The sequence below is a fragment of the Mytilus californianus genome, unplaced genomic scaffold (genome assembly GCF_021869535.1).
Source record: "Mytilus californianus isolate M0D057914Y unplaced genomic scaffold, xbMytCali1.0.p SCAF_23, whole genome shotgun sequence".
NCBI classification, from domain to species: Eukaryota; Metazoa; Mollusca; class Bivalvia; order Mytilida; family Mytilidae; genus Mytilus; species Mytilus californianus.
In genome coordinates, this window is record NW_026262672.1 from 5,759,739 (window position 1) to 5,777,166 (window position 17,428).

General features: G+C 34.4%; 1 protein-coding gene and 1 long non-coding RNA gene across 3 annotated transcripts; one reads left to right on the forward strand and one right to left on the reverse strand.

The window, feature by feature from the left end:
- Window positions 1-243: 243 nt before the first annotated feature.
- LOC127732351 (uncharacterized) lies at window positions 244-8,721 on the reverse strand. The gene is made up of 4 exons (XR_007996207.1): window positions 8,593-8,721; window positions 7,269-7,435; window positions 1,027-1,140; window positions 244-362 (listed from the first exon to the last, which is right to left on the reverse strand). It is a non-coding gene; the product is annotated as an uncharacterized LOC127732351 (long non-coding RNA).
- Window positions 8,722-11,341: 2,620 nt separating this feature from the next.
- Window positions 11,342-16,413, forward strand: LOC127732348 (uncharacterized). 2 transcript variants are annotated; one of them, XM_052241390.1, is made up of 3 exons: window positions 11,342-12,231; window positions 14,270-14,422; window positions 16,243-16,413. In XM_052241390.1, exons 1-3 carry the CDS (start codon window positions 11,421-11,423, stop codon window positions 16,257-16,259), a joined length of 981 nt encoding a protein of 326 aa, XP_052097350.1. In that variant the 5' UTR covers window positions 11,342-11,420; the 3' UTR covers window positions 16,260-16,413. The 2 variants fall into 2 exon arrangements, 1 of the variants encoding a protein (XP_052097350.1); XR_007996205.1 differs by lacking the exon at window positions 11,342-12,231 and having other exon boundaries at window positions 12,291-14,422.
- Window positions 16,414-17,428: the final 1,015 nt, after the last annotated feature.

Below are 17,428 nucleotides of genomic sequence, written 5' to 3' on the forward strand. Positions count from 1 at the left end.
ATGAGGTGCTGACTAAGTGTTGTTACTTTGAAGTCGATCCATAATCCAAGATGGCCGCCAGCGGAGGACTTAGTTTAACATAGGACCCTATGGGAAATACATACAAATATCTTCTTTTAGAGAACCACTGAATGGAATGAAACCAAACATGGCATGCATGTTCCTTTTGAGGTTCTGACCAAGTGTTGTTACTTTGAAGCCGATCCATCATCCAAGAAATTAAATACTGTAACAAATACATACCAGTTACATTCATATATACTGTAGCTATAGGATCTCCTCAATATCTAATCCTGTTGTTAATTTCATTTAAACATATAATGTATATAGCTTCCCTTCCACTTACATCTGAGGAGCTAATTCTGAAAATTAAAATTCCTGTGATTATCATATAAAATCTGAACCTGATGTAGTCTGCTTTCCAATAAGAATAAATTGGGGAATACAGTTATCCCTTGGTAAAGAGAGAGAAAACAAGTGATATTTTTATATTATAACCAATACTGCACATGGTAATTGGAACATCACTAGTTTTCTGGATTGGATTGTTGCTCACTTTGTCAGGATCTTTTACAGCTGACTATATAGTATGGTTTTGTTCATTGTTGAAGGTCATACAGTGACCTAAAGTTTTTTACATCCTCTTTGACTAATGGAAAGTTTTCTCATTGACAATCCTACCATACATTGTAAGACCTTATTTATAAAATCCATATACATTTACAAGGTACTCAATAAATCAATGAGACTGACGCAGAAAATGTAGGTAAAAAAAAATATACTTTTGTTGGATCCTGCATCATAATTATTACAAGTTAAATGAAGGCAAGTCATAATCATTGAGTACATGTGCATTATATTTGAACTTAAAGTAAAGGATAATCTGATTAGTCTCTAATCAGTAATGAAGCCACACAACACTGTGTGACAACAGTGACATATAAGTCTCCAATAGATGCACATACTATTATTTTAGGTCTTTTGTATATATAGTTTAAGGTTACTTAGAATTGGCTGTTGACATACATGTACACATGGACTGTCAGGCATGGAGTCATTGGACCCTAGGTTACTCCAGTCCATTATCAGTCACTATCAATAGTCAACTCCTCTGTCCATTTGTTGTAATACAATGTACTGCTGAAAGGGAGAAAACAGTACTTTATTAATCATGTTAATAGCATGTGGATGCAAGACTATAATAAGTATTCAAAGAGTTTTGCAAACAATTAGCTTATACAATTAGGAGAATTCTGTATTTACCTAGTGATGTGACAGTAAACAGTGGCGGATCCAGAACTTTTTATAACTAAGGGGGTGGGGCCCACTCCAGTCATGCTTCAGTGATTCCCTATATAATCAACCAAATTTTTCCCACAAAAGGGGGGCCCCAAAGTACATTTTATTAATACCTTTCGTAAGCTTCAGAATAGTTTCAACGTTGACAAAAAGAATGGAGGACCTTTCACTGGACTGAAAATTTCAAATAGTCCAGGACCTTTCATTTTTTAATGCAAATTTTAACCCCTGCATGTAGGCCAATTTGAAAACCTGGCCCAAAATTAATAGACAGCTGCACCATGAGCACATGATACACCAATCGCTTATTCAAAGAATAAAGTTCAATAAATTTTCAATGTCATAATCAGACATTCATGAAAAACCAAAGGGAGGTTATCTTAATAGATATAAACCAGTCACCAAAGTTTCATGATAACTGCTCAAAGCATTATCTGAAATATGAAAATCCACCCTTTTTTATGAATAAAATCATATATTAAACTCTGAAACATAAAATCTAAAATCAATAAAAATAAAAAGGGAGCTTACGACAATAAATATAAACAATTCACCAAAGTTTCATGAAAACTGCTGTAAGCATTTTTGAGTTATTGTCTGAAAACTGGAAAATCTCCCTTTTTTAAATGAATAAAACCCCACAACTTGGAAACATAAAATCTTAAATTTATAAAAATCGAAAGGGAGCTCATGTCAATAGATACAAACAAGTCACATAAGTTTCTTGCCATTTGGTGAACACATTTTGAGTTATTGTCCAAAAACTGGAAAATCCCCCTTTTTTAATGTTTTTTGGATATCAATAACCTTGTCAAACATACATGGAATTTTGACATGGAATTAGTTATATCTGCACACAAGAACACACATTTGTATGTGTTTTTTCTGCATAAACATGTAATTCATAATTTATTAAAACTCCCGACATAGTCCCATTGTGCATTTCTTTTATGCCCTTGTCGTAACGGAGGGGGAATTAAGTTTTACACTTGTCTGTCTGTACATCCTTGCATACTTGCATTGCGAAATAGGTTTTATACCATTTTGATATATTGAATATTTTGACATTACACAGTCATACTTTTCTTAAGACTGCATGAAATGACAAACTGTGAAACATTGTTACACTAAATCTGTTGAATGTAAACTGATAAATATTTTAGTTTGGGAAAACATGTTTTTTGCACCTTTTTTATTATAAGACCTATTGATTAATCCAGTCCTTTTTGGCTAATTTTGAAAGTTGGTTCTTATGTTGTTTGCTGTCTGCCATTACTGTATGTAGTTTATATTTTTTCATCCTTGTAGGTTACTTTATGGTATTGATTTTGATCATTGTTTAAGGCTGTACATTGACAAGTAAATGTTTACATCTTTGTTCTTTGGTCTATTAATTGATAGTTGTCACATTGAGGATCATACCTCATCTTTTTATATTTATATGCTAGGTCATTGAAAAAGCTCCAAGGATACAACATAATTTAATTGTTATATATTTGCAAATTCATTCTGATAATGCACAAAAAATAAATTGATTGACTTTTTTTGCTTATTTTCATGTCCAGTGGCAAATATTTTATGTATTCTAAACGAGAACAACTTATCATGATCAATTCATAATATAGGCCAGTCTGACAATGCTTGTTTTAGACCCTTTTTGGTCTCTAATTCCTGAACGGTTTGGGCAAATACCCCCAAAATGAAACTTAACCATCTACTTGTGGTACAATTTCATAGCAATTAAAATACTTATAAACAAGTTATTGTCCTGAATTTAGAAAAATGCTTGATTTAGGCCTTTTTTTGGCCCCTAATTCCTACACTGGTTGAACCATGACCCCCAAAAATAATCCCAACCTTCCTTTTGTGGTATTGAACCTTTAAATCTAATTTCATAGACATTCATACACTTAAACTGAAGTTATGGTCCAGAAACCAAGTGTCTTCGAACGAGAAAATAGTAATATACAACCTAAAAACGTTTTTGCTGTAGTATACAATATGGTTGTTCTTTTAAACATTTTCATAAATAATCTACAATTGATTGATTGATTGTTGGTTGCTTAACGTCCAGTGGCAAATATTTCATGCATATTCAGGACGAGAACAAATTAACAATAAATACAATAGGTAGGTTCTGTAAGAGGGGCGTCCGGGATTGAGGTCGAAGAAATTTAGACTGCCACGGGAAATGAGGGTATATTGGATAGGGACAGAAATTTAGCCTTGCAACAGGTCACCTACGGACCCCTCAAAGAGTTGTTGCAAGGGTTCTTAACGTGCAAAGAGCGTGGCACTCTCTTTACACGAGGCATCGGATTTAACGTCCCCATTCTGACCGGACGTGGCTGCAAATTTGTACATCCCGCACAGCCAAACGGACGCCCCACTTTAGCAAGGGTTTTACTGCCGGTCGGAGGAAGACCAATGGTGACCATACTTCTATTCCCCAGTCACCCTTGGGGGGTAAATAATCTACAAGAAATTTAGACCTGTTTGGGATTGCTTGCAATGCAATTTTCATTACATTAAACAATGTATATTTCCAAGGAATAACTTCTGTAAACCTAAATTTTAATAGCACTTACTTTCTAACTCATACATTTCAAAGTGACATTATTCCTGTATAAATTATTTATCCAAGACATTACTGATATAAACCTTTGGTATACATTTCAGGCATAAACTTAAGACATACATTGTAGAAGTATGTCTTGCCTGTATGTAATCCTGTTAGTTAATTTCAAATGTTGAGATTTAAATGACAAGGCTTAAACATGTTAGCTATGTAAACATCCAAAGACAATGAAGCATGACTTGCAAAAGTGTCAAAATCATTAGACTATAACTGAGGGGCTGGGCAAAACAATAACTATGGCTCTGACATACAACTACATACCAAATATCAATGACTTATCATTACTGGTTCGCTCAAACTGACCTAATCAGAAACTTTCAACATTTAAGTTAAGTAAAAGTATAAAATATAAATAAATTGCTTCGTCGAGCGCAGCTGGATACGACCGTAGAGGTCCAACCCTGAACAGTTGGGGCAAAAATAGACACAATATTCGCGCTTGATACAGGTCTGAATTTGGATTAAAATTAAATGTTTGACACAGAATAACTGTAGTCAAAGAACTTAAATGATTTGAATTTATATTCAATTTTTTGCTTTTGTGCAATACACTATGCTGTTGCGAATTGCCCCCGCTACAATTTTTTTTCAAAAGCCAATTCTAGCCATCCTGTTGTGGTTATTTCACTCTCTGACGTCCTACAACAATAGGCGTTGTCACGACGTCGATAACTTCGGATCAAAACAAATTGTGAATGCGTAGAAAAAAGATATAGTTCCTTACATTTTCTACATTAATTTCATTAAAAAAAGCCATTTGCCAATGTAATAAAAAGAATAACTAATCAAAGAATTCAAATATCGAAAAATATTCAACTGGTGAGCGAACATCACTGATAATTAACTCATGCGCTATGCGCATTCGTGAATTAATGTGTTGTTCGGTCACTCGTTGAATATTTTTCTCTATTTGAATTCTTCGATTAGTTATTCTATAATTGTTGTACAATTTCAGAGAGATCCATACACCGTTCCACCAGTTATTGTCTAAAAACTAGAAAAATGCTTATTTTGGCCCCTAATTCCTACACTGTTAGGACCATAACCCCCAAAATCAATCCTAACCTTCCTTTTGTGGTTATAAACCTTGTGTTTAAATTTCATAGATTTCTATTAACTAATACATGTACTAAAGTTCTTGTCAGGAAACCAAGTGTCTTCGGACGACGACGATGACTTGATACCAATATACGACAATCGTAAAAAAAGAAGATGTGGTATGATTGCCAATGCGACAACTCTCCACAAGAGACCAAATTGACACAGAAATTAACAACTATAGGTCACTGTACAGCCTTCAACTATGAGCAAAGCCCATACCGCATAGTCAGCTATTAAAGGCCCCGAAATGACAATGTAAAACAATTCAAACGAGAAAACTAACGGCTTAATTTATGTACAAAAAATGAACAAAAAACAAATATGTAACACATAAACAAATGACAACCACAGAATTACAGGCTCCTGACTTGGGACAGGCACATACATACAGAATGTGGCGGGGGTAAACATGTTAGCGGGATCCCAACCCTCCCCCTAACCTGGGACAATGGTGTAACAGTACATCATAAGAACGAGCTATACAAATCAGTTGAAAAAGGCTTAACTCATCAGATGGATAAAAATACAAATACTACAAATACAAGTGGTTGTGGCCGGGAACTTATACATCCCAACAACAAATAGACACTAAATACAGATCTGAGAGTACTTGCAGTTACTGACAGCTATTTCAAAGCCCCTAACAACTAATAACAAAAATCATGCATCTAAGACTAAATTATCAATCAGTACATCCAATGGATTTAGTGTAAAGACGTCAAAAACAGTCAGAGAAAAACATGACCTTGTGCAATACCAAGATACAGGTATCAAAAGATTGTAGATCCATGAATGTGTATATGTATATAACAATAATATTTAGTTTGCTTTTAATTTTCTGATAACAAAATCAATATAAAATCCCAATAAAAACAATATTCAGTGAATGACTGAGGGATTGGGACCAAATAATCTCTATGGAAATGAGAAGTGCATATCCTACTATAACTGCACACCAAATATTATTGACTATATATATATAACTACCATAAGTAAGTCTAAATTGAAAACAACGTGCAAACCTATGATTGCGTTGGATAACAAACCGCAATTTTTATACGTGTGCATGCAAAACAAATTTCTTGTTAGAGGGGTCTAAATACAGCACAAACAACATTTTCCAAAAGACCAAAAAAGTGAAAAAGTATATTTTAACAAAACGCATTTGACTAACAAGTCGAACAACAAATGTTCTTAAACCCTGCTGACTGCCATTGGCGATTGCCAAATAAACGGATCACCGATGTAATAAATGAATCTTAATTATAAATTTAATACTAAACAGAAAACAATGAACTTGCGGAAAAGATGGTATACCGCAAACAAAAGGTGCAAAGGTTTTTGTACACCATATCCAGATTTCGACAATTAATGTCTCTTCAGTGATGTTAGGAATCGAAACAGTATTTGGAAAGCCATAAAATTTACCTCAATTTAGGATAGACTCTTGAATTTTGAGGAGTCAAAATAGGATGAACGGATCATATAAACCAGAAGGCAAATATAATACAAGCCCAAACGAAAAAATATAAACAAGTCTAAATTGAAAACAACGTTCAAACCTATGATTGCCTTGGATAACAAACCGCAATTTTTATACGTGTGCATGCAAAACAAATTTCTTGTTAGAGGGGTCTAAATACAGCACAAACAACATTTTCCAAAAGACCAAAAAAGTGAAAAAGTATATTTTAACAAAATGCATTTGACTAACAAGTCGAATAACAAATGTTCTTAAACCCTGCTGACTGCCATTGGCGATTGCCAAATAAAAGGATCACCGATGTAATAAATGAATCTTAATTATAAATTTAATACTAAACAGAAAACAATGAACTTGCGGAAAAGATGGTATACCGCAAACAAAAGGGGTAAAGGTTTTATTTCTTGGTTTCCTTAAACTGACTTCATGAATATCAACAAATTTTTTACGACTATGCCTCTATTGAAAACAGCATGCCTAAGCCACAGCTTCATAACTGTTGTGGCTAGACAAAAAAGAACAAGCAATTAAGAAAGCTTTGAATGCAATTTTCTATAAAAATGACCTTTTAAAAAAATTAAATTTGTCACTTCTAACATGGATAATTTTCGAACTTGCCCACAACATTACAAGAATCAAACTTTAAACTCTATGACCTCAAACTTTCAAAAAAATCTTCGAAACTGCATGTACAGAGTCTGACAAGAAAAAAATTATTCAAACATAGTTATCATTTTCATTACATACCTCTCATCACAAAATTATTCATTGACTACTGCTCCTCATATGCACGTAAATCAATAGGACGATCTATGACTCCACTATATAATCTAGAAAGCAATGCCTCAAATGAATTCTGTCCTGTTGCTTAGCTTCTCCTACTTCTCAAAGTAATTGTACTTTCGTTGAAAAAGCTAAAATAAATAAGGTTTAATAAAATGAAGTTATAATACAAAGTATCTGCCAAAATTGCCTTTAATATTTTAATCTGGCATAATTGGCTTGGTTTGATCATTTAAAACTAGACCAACAAATTTTCCCTGAAAAAAAAATGACTACAAAAAAGTATTTAATCATTTTATTAATGTTCTAATCCATCATATAAATTCCATATGACCCTTGAATGAAGGGATGAACAAAAGTGATAACATGTATATATTACAGGATCTCTGAATCTGTCATGATTTATAATGCCAATCTTTGGGGATTAAGTTATTAATAATCATGATACTTTGAAATTGTAAAGTTATTCAAAGTTGTTTAAATTACACCAAAAGTTGGACTATTTTATATAAGGTAGTATCTGAGAAATGGACTAAACCAGGCAAGGTTTGGTGGTAAATACATTGTACATGTATGTTATGTACAATGTACTTTGTTTTTGGCTTTGAACTAGGTGTTAGTAACTGGATGTACTCTCAGATCTGAACTTGGAGTCTTTTTTGTTGTGGGGATGTATAAATACCCACCACGTCTTGTGTGTGGTTTTGTTAGATGTCTATCTACTTTGTATAGATCTGACGAGTTAAGCCCTTTTCACATCAATATACCAGGTTAGGTGGGTTCGGCACCACATACTACTAGTCTAGCCCCCCCCCCCCCCCCCCCCCCCCATCATGTACATACTTGTATGTATGTGCCTGTCCCATGTCAGGAGCCTGTAATTCAGTGGTTCAGTTTGTCGTTTGTTGCTGTGTATCATATTTTTGTTTTGTTCTTTGTTTTGTATATAAATTAGTCTGTTAGTTTTCTTGTTTGAATTATTTTACAAATTTGTCATTTTCATTTGGGGTCTTTTATAGCTGACTATATGGTATGGGGTTTGCTCATTGTTGAAGGATGTACAGTGACCTATAGTTGTTAACTTTGATGTCATTTGATCTCTGATGGAGAGTTGTTTTTTCTCATTAGTGTAAACATTTTGAAAATAATTAGGTTATTTAAACATTACAATATGACAGTTTTATTAGGATTGGAAAACAAGTGAATTTTCACTGACTTTTACCAATTCCTCTCTTTTCTCATTGGCAATCATACCACATTTTCTTATTTTTATATTTACATTACGTACATGTAAAGTAGACCTTTCATCTTCTCGAGGTGTCCGATTCCTAAGTTCATGTACAACAGGGGGCCCTAATTAACAGCATGATTTTGAGTCGGCTAAAAAACAATCAGATAGATTATGATACAATTAACAGGTTTCATTGCAATTATTTTGCAAATAACTAAGCTAATGCAAGAAATTGAAGAATAAAGTTATTTTCCAATAAATACATAAATTAAATAATAGTAAATAATGAATCTACAATTATATTTTAAGAAGTGAAACATCATTTAAATTCAATAAATATCATATATTAAATTTCAATTTTTTTTTTAATTCTGGGTAGATAAGTTTTCATTTTTTTAAAGTACATGTAAGGCGAGTTGGTAGACCTTTATCTGTTTATAATATATTCATTTGGATTTTACCCAAGTTACTTAGTTAGGCAAGTTGCCACTGTTGGCAGGAGTACATTGTATATTTAACAGGATTTAATCCTTTTCATAAGTGGGGCAATTTTTTTTTAATGTGGGGCAAGCAAGTTGGTATGAAGTTGCTACTACTTGATTTGGGGGGGAGGGGGGCTAGGATGAAAATATTATCCTCCATTTTTTTTAGTTGTAATATCTGTCCTGACAGTTTATTATTCACTCATTTGGGTCCTGGCTTTTATTTTTTTACTCAAAACTCCTGTCCCGCATTTTTTCAAATTCCGTCAAAGCCCCCTCTCCCATAAAAATCAAATGGTAGCTCCCTAAACAAGAGTGGAGCGATTTTAAAATAATGGGGCGTTTTGCCAATGGCAAATTATGGGGCGAGTTGACTTGCTTCCGTTTTGGCCAATCTTTGACTGATTTTCGGGTTTACATGCATGACATGGATAAAGTCAAATGGTTTTTCGTGAAAAGTATAGCACTGGCATCTTCCTAAAAATGTGCATGATTATATTTACATTTCATTGCGCGTTCCAAGTACAATAAGTTGGTACGGAATCCATCAAAACGAAACACTTTCGTTGCGTTGACTTTCTAATGGTTCCCCGGATTCAGTTAAGGTTCATGTGGACCCTTTGGCGAAAATGGCTGCGTTTTCACCTCAAAATTTACTCTGAGTACAGACAAACCTGTGCATCTGGAAAAGTTTTAAGGCATAGCATGCCCTTGATTAATAAAATTCAAATGCATTGTATGTTTTAGAAAATTTAAGACTTAAATTGATTTTGCAGTGCACTTTTTTTCGTCCCTGCAGAAGATGATAAAATTAACAAACAGTTGAGTTTCACTTGATATGGTCCACTCAGGTACACAGTTTAAATCACCAGTTATTGTCAGGTATCTATTGTCCATCTATTGTCCATGTCAATCAATACAGTTCACTTCAATTATTACCTATGGGGAAGTTCTCAAACCTCTTTCTCAACTTAGATGAGTAACTAGTAAGACTTAGTTTATTTTTTCACCTTCTGGAGGAATGAAAAAAAGTGCACTGTAAAATCCTGTTAAGTTTTTAATTTTTTAAAACCTAAAATATATTTGAATTTTATTTATCTAGGGCATGCTATGCCTTAAAACTTTTCAAGATACACAGGTTTGTCTGTACTCAGAGTAAATTTTGAGGTGAAAATGCAGCCATTTTAGCCAAAGGGTCCACATGAACCTTAATCGACAATGTAAGTTACTAACCCATTTCAATATATCTGTTTATAATAACTTTGATCCATCAGTTTGATAAATCTAAGGTCTTTGTATCAACTATCTGACTATCTTTGTCCATTCTTTTTAAACAGTAAAACATGAATTCAGCAGCAGACGAGCGTCGGAGTTTGACGGGGGGAGTTTGGAAAATTGACAAACCATAATCACTCTAATCAGAGAAGAATTAAATGTTAGGCAGTTAGAGTGCAATAAATAAAATATAAACATATATTTTTCAAAATGATGTCACAGAAAACACAGATTTTTTTTATTACTAATAAGATTCTGCACTTTGAGTATCTATGTCCAACAGATGTCAGTGAATTAGAAATTTTACTAATCTGATAGACGTTTAGTTAAGAATCTGTGACAAGTTCTTTTGTAATATTATTAGGAAATTGCCTACCGCCTCCTTGATTTAGAATTGCATACTCTTCAAGATTAAGCTAGCCTACACAAATAACAGCCAGTTTTGGACTTGATCTTTTTGTCCAAGGTTAAACAATATATATGTATTTATAAAGGTTACTCGGGAACACGTGTATTTGTTTACTTTTAACACGTGTGTTTAAATCAAAACATGTTTATGTTTAATTTGATTGGACCATCAGTAAGTTATTACCGGTTTAAGTTATATCAATCATGATAACTTCATGCTAGAATTTTAGCGCTAAAATTATAATAAGATATCTAGAATTGTCATTCGAGGTTCGCCAATCCGACAGAAAGGTTCGTTTTTTCTTAAATCGCCACTTGGTAAAATGTCCGAATCTTCTCCACGTCTGGAATTGAATGAAGACATACTACTCGAAGGAGATAATAGTTTACCGCCACCTAATATTCATAAAGCAGCTGATAAGTCGTCTGATTTGGTAGATACTGTAGAGCTTTTTAAGACAATTTTAGACAGCAAGTTAGGTGAGTTGAAATCTGAACTCATACAAGAACAAGATTGCCTTAAGAGAAAAATTAAGGAGGACGTCACTCTAAAATTTAAGGGGGAAGGAAACAGAATTCAGTACACCTTTAACGAGGAATTATTAGACACTGTTAATAAACTTTCAAAATTCATCCCTAACTCCAATACTCAAGCCTATAGATTAGTTCTTGACATAACTGATAAGATCAAAAGCCGTAATAAGAAAATACGCATAGCTGATGCTTCCCCTGCTGGTTGGGGAACCGTTAGGGAATACGAATCCAATGCCGTGGCTTCAGATTCTGAAGATGAGAGAAAGATACGACAAGCTGAGACCAGAGCTATCCGTACCTCCAAGGAGAAGTCAAAATCTCGCCAGCAACCTTACCCAAAAAATCCGCCTCGTCAACAACCTGCGGAATCTTATGGTAACCCTGCTTACGCTCAGCATTATCAACGTAATCAGCAACAGCCCTTTCGTGGGAGCTTCGCAAGGCGTGAGCCTTGCTCAATCGACACGTGCCACTACTGCAAGCAACAAGGCCACTGGAGAAAAAACTGTCCTCTTCTCGCCAGTCTCAGGTCATCTAACAGCAACTCCACAACCTACCAGAAGTAGTAAAGTAGGGCCTGAACGTCACTCTCCAGTCATTGTGAATGATAAGTATTTAGACACTATTAATGACCAATTTTCTACATGTTTTGTTGATAACGATTATATAGAATCTTTTTTAGATCAAGTTCAATATTTTGAAAATTGTCAGTCATATGATAAATTTAAAGGGGTGAAAGGTAGATTAGCTTGTCATGTAAAGTATTGGGAAAATATAGGTGCTTGTCCTTTTGTGCTTGATACAATAAAAAATGGTTATGTTATTCCATTTATAGATACACCTTTTAAAATGTACCACAGAAATAATAGATCAGCACGGCAGAATACTGAATTTGTCACAAAGTCAATTGAAGATTTAGTTCAAATAGGTTGCGTAATTAAAGTGCCTTTTCAACCATATGTGGTAAATCCATTGAGTGTTGCTACTCAAAAGTCCGGTAAGAAACGACTTATTTTAGATATGAGTCAATTGAATAAACACATAAAGCGCGAAAAATAAAATTTGAGGATTGGAAGTTAGCTATACAATATTTTGACAAAGATATGTATCTGTTTAAGTTTGATTTAAAATCTGGTTATTTTCACTTAGACATATGCTCACAGCAACAGACTTTCTTAGGTTTTCAGTGGGAAGGTCAATTTTATTGCTATACTGTTTTAGCTTTCGGAATTACTACCGGTCCGTACATTTTTACTAAATGTTTGAGGCCACTAGTAAAATTTTGGCGTGGAAACGGTATAAAAGTTGTTTTGTATTTAGATGATGGATTTGGCATGAGTCCAGATGAAAATACATGTAATGAGCAATCGTCCTTCGTAAAAAGGTCTTTGATTGATGCTGGTTTCCTTATTAACGAGGAGAAGTCTGTTTTTTAAACCTGTTACCGAGTTAGAATGGTTGGGAATAGTTTGGAACTCGAAAGAATACAAATTATCTATTACTCAACGTCGAGTTGACGATTTGATTTTCTCATTGAATGTAATTTTGGCTAAATTTCCCTATGTTACAGCTAGATCTTTAGCTCAGGTTGTAGGTAGAATTATTTCTATGACTCCCGTAATCGGAAATGTGGCTAGAATTATGTCAAAGTTCTGTTACATGGAAATTGAAAGTAGAATTGGGTGGGATATTCCCATTACAGGGTACAAACCCGTCGAGGTTTTATCAGAGTTAAAGTTCTGGTTAGAAAATGTCACCATGATTAACTATCGTAATTTATGTCATTACAGTAAATCTTCTGTTGTCATATACTCAGATGCTAGTAATATTGCCGCTGGTGCATACACCGTTGAATTAGAAAATAAGATTTTCCATAAGATGTGGACATGTAGTGAAACGGTACAAAGCTCCACATGGAGAGAGCTGAAAGCTATAGAGTTGGCCCTTTTTTCTTTTAAGAATAGTTTCACAGGAAAAACTATAAAGTGGTTTACTGACAATCAAAATTGTGTCAAAATTGTTAATTCGGGAAGTATGAAAGAAAATCTTCATGTTATAGCAAAATCTATTTTTTCATTTTGCATTCAAAAAGGAATATCAATTGACATTCAATGGGTTCCCAGAAAAGAAAATGAAAAGGCTGATTATATCAGCAAAATGGTTGATTTCGAGGACTGGGGAGTCACACATATATTTTTCAATTTTTTAAATGATATGTGGGGTCCTTATTCGATTGACAGGTTTGCAAGTGTCGAAAATAGAAAAGTTATGAGATTTAACTCCTTATTTTGGCAACCTGATTCTGAAGCAGTTGATGCATTTTCTCAAGTTTGGACCAATGAAAATAATTGGCTAGTTCCACCAATTAATCTTGTGATACGATCGATTAAACACATTATAGCTTGTAAAGCTCGAGGCACGTTAGTTGTGCCTAAGTGGATTTCTGCTGCATTCTGGCCTTTGATATTCGATAAACATCTGATTTATCAAGATTACGTAAAAGATGTTATTGTGTTTAAAAATACTGATGGTATTTATAAGCAAGGTTCGAATAAGAATACGATATTCGGAATTGAACCGTTTGGTTCGCCAGTTTTGGCTGTTTTGCTAGATGCATCTTAGACATGGCCCTAATATATATAGATATATTTTAGCAGGCATGGTCTGTTTGTGACATGGCCCTAATATATATATAGATATATTGTAGCAGTCATGGTCTGTTTGTGACATGGCCCTAGTATATGTATATTGTAGCAGGCATGGGTGTTTATGTTGACATGGCCCTAGTATCGGTAATGATATTGTAGCAGGCTTGGTTTTTTATTTGACATGGCCCTAGTATCTATAATGATATTTTAGCAGGCATGGTAATTTGTTTTACAGTTTATGGCCCTAGTATCTATAAAGATATTGTAGCTGGCGTTGAAATATTTGAATATATATTATATTTTACTGTGTATAGAAATCTGAAATATGCTAATAATTCGTCCTCTGTATATGTATATAAAATGTTATTGCAATTTTACGTTTTTCAGATATTTTTTCAGTAGGACATTGGTCAGACTTTAATTCACAAGTTGCCTCTAATAATGATCTCAGCAGTTTGTTCAAACAGTTACCAGAATTCCTTCTTTCGTCCAAGGCTGCGAGTACTCAGAAGAAATATAGATATGCCTTCAATTCATGGTGTAAGTGGACTAGTCAATATTCTTTTTCACCATTGCCAGCATCTCATTTACATATTTCTTTATATTTAATTCATTTGTCTGAAACTGCAAAATCGGTTTCAAAATTAAATGATGCTTTTTACGCCATAAAATGGGCACATAAATTAGCTGGCGTTGCTGATCCCAGTGAAAATAATCTAGTTGCATCTGTTCTTGAAGGGGCTCATAGAAAAATAGGTCATTCAGTTGTCAAAAAAGAACCTATCACACCGCATATTTTGAAAAATATTGTATGTAAATATGCTAATAATACTTGTAATTTAAAAGATGTAAGAATAGCATGTATGTGTTTATTAGCCTATGCTGGCTTTTTAAGATTCTCCGAGTTAGCTAACTTGAGAAGGTCTGATATACAGTTTTCCCCTACTTACCTTACACTTCATTTAGTCAAGAGTAAAACTGATGTATATAGGGAAGGGAAAGATTGATTGATTGTTGATTGTTGGTTGCTTAACGTCCAGTGGCAAATATTTCATGCATATTCAGGACGAGAACAAGTTCACAATAAATACAATAGGTAGGATCTGTAATAGATTAAGGGATTAAGGTCGGAGAAATTTAGACTGCCACGGGAAATGAGGGTATATTGGATAGGAACAGAAATTTAGCCTTGCAACAGGTCACCTACGGACCCCTCAAAGAGTTGTTGCAAGGGTTCTTAACGTGCAAAGAGCGTGGCACTCTCTTTACACGAGGCATCGGATTTAACGTCCCCATTCTGACCGGACGTGGCTGCAAATTTGTACATCCCGCACAGCCAAAACGGACGCCCCACTTTAGCACGGGTTTTACTGCCGGTCGGAGGAAGACCAATGGTGACCATACTTCTATACCCCAGTCACCCTTGGGGTGGGAAGGGAAAGATGTTGTCATTTCAAAAACAGGGAATATTACATGCCCGGTAGATGTACTTCAGCGTTATCTAAAGTTAGCTAACATTCCTGAAGAATCGAATGATTTTATTTTTAGATCTATTTGTTATTGTAAATCTTTGAATATATACAAACTTAGAAAGAGTAGTCATATTTCTTACACCAGAGCCAGAGAGTTATTGTTATCTGCACTTGACAGTTTAGGTCTTGATAAAAAACAGTTTGGCTTACATAGTTTGAGGTCAGGAGGAGCTACTGCCGCGGCAGAAGCTGGAATAGATGACCGGTTGTTTAAGAAACACGGGAGATGGAAAAGTGATAAAGCCAAAGATGGTTATGTTAAAGAGAGTATACTCAACAGATTGTCAGTATCTAAGAATTTAGGATTGTAATTTATATTGTTTGTCCCCCCTTTTTCTTTATGTCCCTTTCTTTATCAATCGAAGCTTTCTGTGCTGTCGGGGCGAGCTGATAACCAAAAACTGTGTTGAGTTTTTACTTTGTAAATGCTTTATGTTCGTTTGAAGTATTGAATAAGAACATAAATGTATTTATAAAGGTTACTCGGGAACACGTGTATTTGTTTACTTTTAACACGTGTGTTTAAATCAAAACATGTTTATGTTTAATTTGATTGGACCATCAGTAAGTTATTACCGGTTTAAGTTATATCAATCATGATAACTTCATGCTAGAATTTTAGCGCTAAAATTATAATAAGATATCTAGAATTGTCATTCGAGGTTCGCCTATCCGACAGAAAGGTTCGTTTTCCCACCCACCCACCCCTTTTATTAAGACTTCATAGGAATGTGAATCAGTATGTTATGTAGAAAATAGTTGATAAAATACATGTATGTAAATCGAAATGATTTTTTCTTCAACTTATAGAACATTTTTCTATTGTAGATTGTGTTTATATGTGATGGCAGCGGTCGATGACAGCAAATTGGACATTTGTTTATTGTTTATAATAAAAATAAGCTTTCTGTGCTGTCGGGGCGAGCTGATAACCAAAAACTGTGTTGAGTTTTTACTTTGTAAATGCTTTATGTTCGTTTGAAGTATTGAATAAGAACATAACTTGTTTTATAATTTTCAACTCATGAACTATGCAAATATTTTTAACACTATCTCCGCATGATATTCGACGAAAAGCTCACCAGATCTTATCTTCACATGTTTGCCAATATGGCGAATCAAATCAAAGTTTTACTTACTTAATTTGGCAATTACATGTATACTCAAACCTAGGTTGCCACATGTTAAGCAGGAAGTTCCTAACTTATCATTCACAATACTTTAGTTCACCCATGAGCTTTGGAGGTTCGTGTTGCACATAAAGGCGGATTTAGAGCACCCTGCCCCTCCCCTTTTTTGGGAAAAACTTGATCTATTATATCGGGAATCACTGATGCATAACTAGGGAGGCCCCCTCTTTAGCAGTCAGTGGGCCCCCTTATGAAAATTTCTGGATCCGTCAATGGCACAATTTTTAGTTTTTGTGTAATGTTAAGCCAAACGGTTACTGGAGATTTCTGTCCAGTATTTCATACCAAGGTTGTTTGGGTATCACAGTTTTAAAATGTTATCACCGTTGATCCAATAAACAAATCCTTGGTTGATCTATTCTTAAACAACTTCTTTCCAGTAGTACCCTCACAATGGTATTAATGACATGAATGCCTCCAACCTGGGACTATTATCGAGACTATTATACAATAGTCCCAGCTCCAACACTGATTGATATTGATGTTCCCCTTATAAATAGAATAGAGAAATTGAGGACATTTGTTCCACATTTTATGAACTTTGAAAGAACACAAGCACATGTAACTTTTGACACCACCTGCGGGCAAGTGCCTGTAGGACACTGATGTGGTGGCACGTGGGTGGTGGTAAGTTTATAACCGCCGTTACAGTAAACCCCTCTCAACCCACCAAATGCTTGCTTGAAACACAAGTAAAATATAAGCAGGTAATTATGTCCTTTACTTTTATTCCACACCAAAGATGAAGAAATGTATGATAAAGTTATAATGGTATATTATTCTGTACATTGTATAAGCCTAAAAATTAAAGGGACGAAGTATGT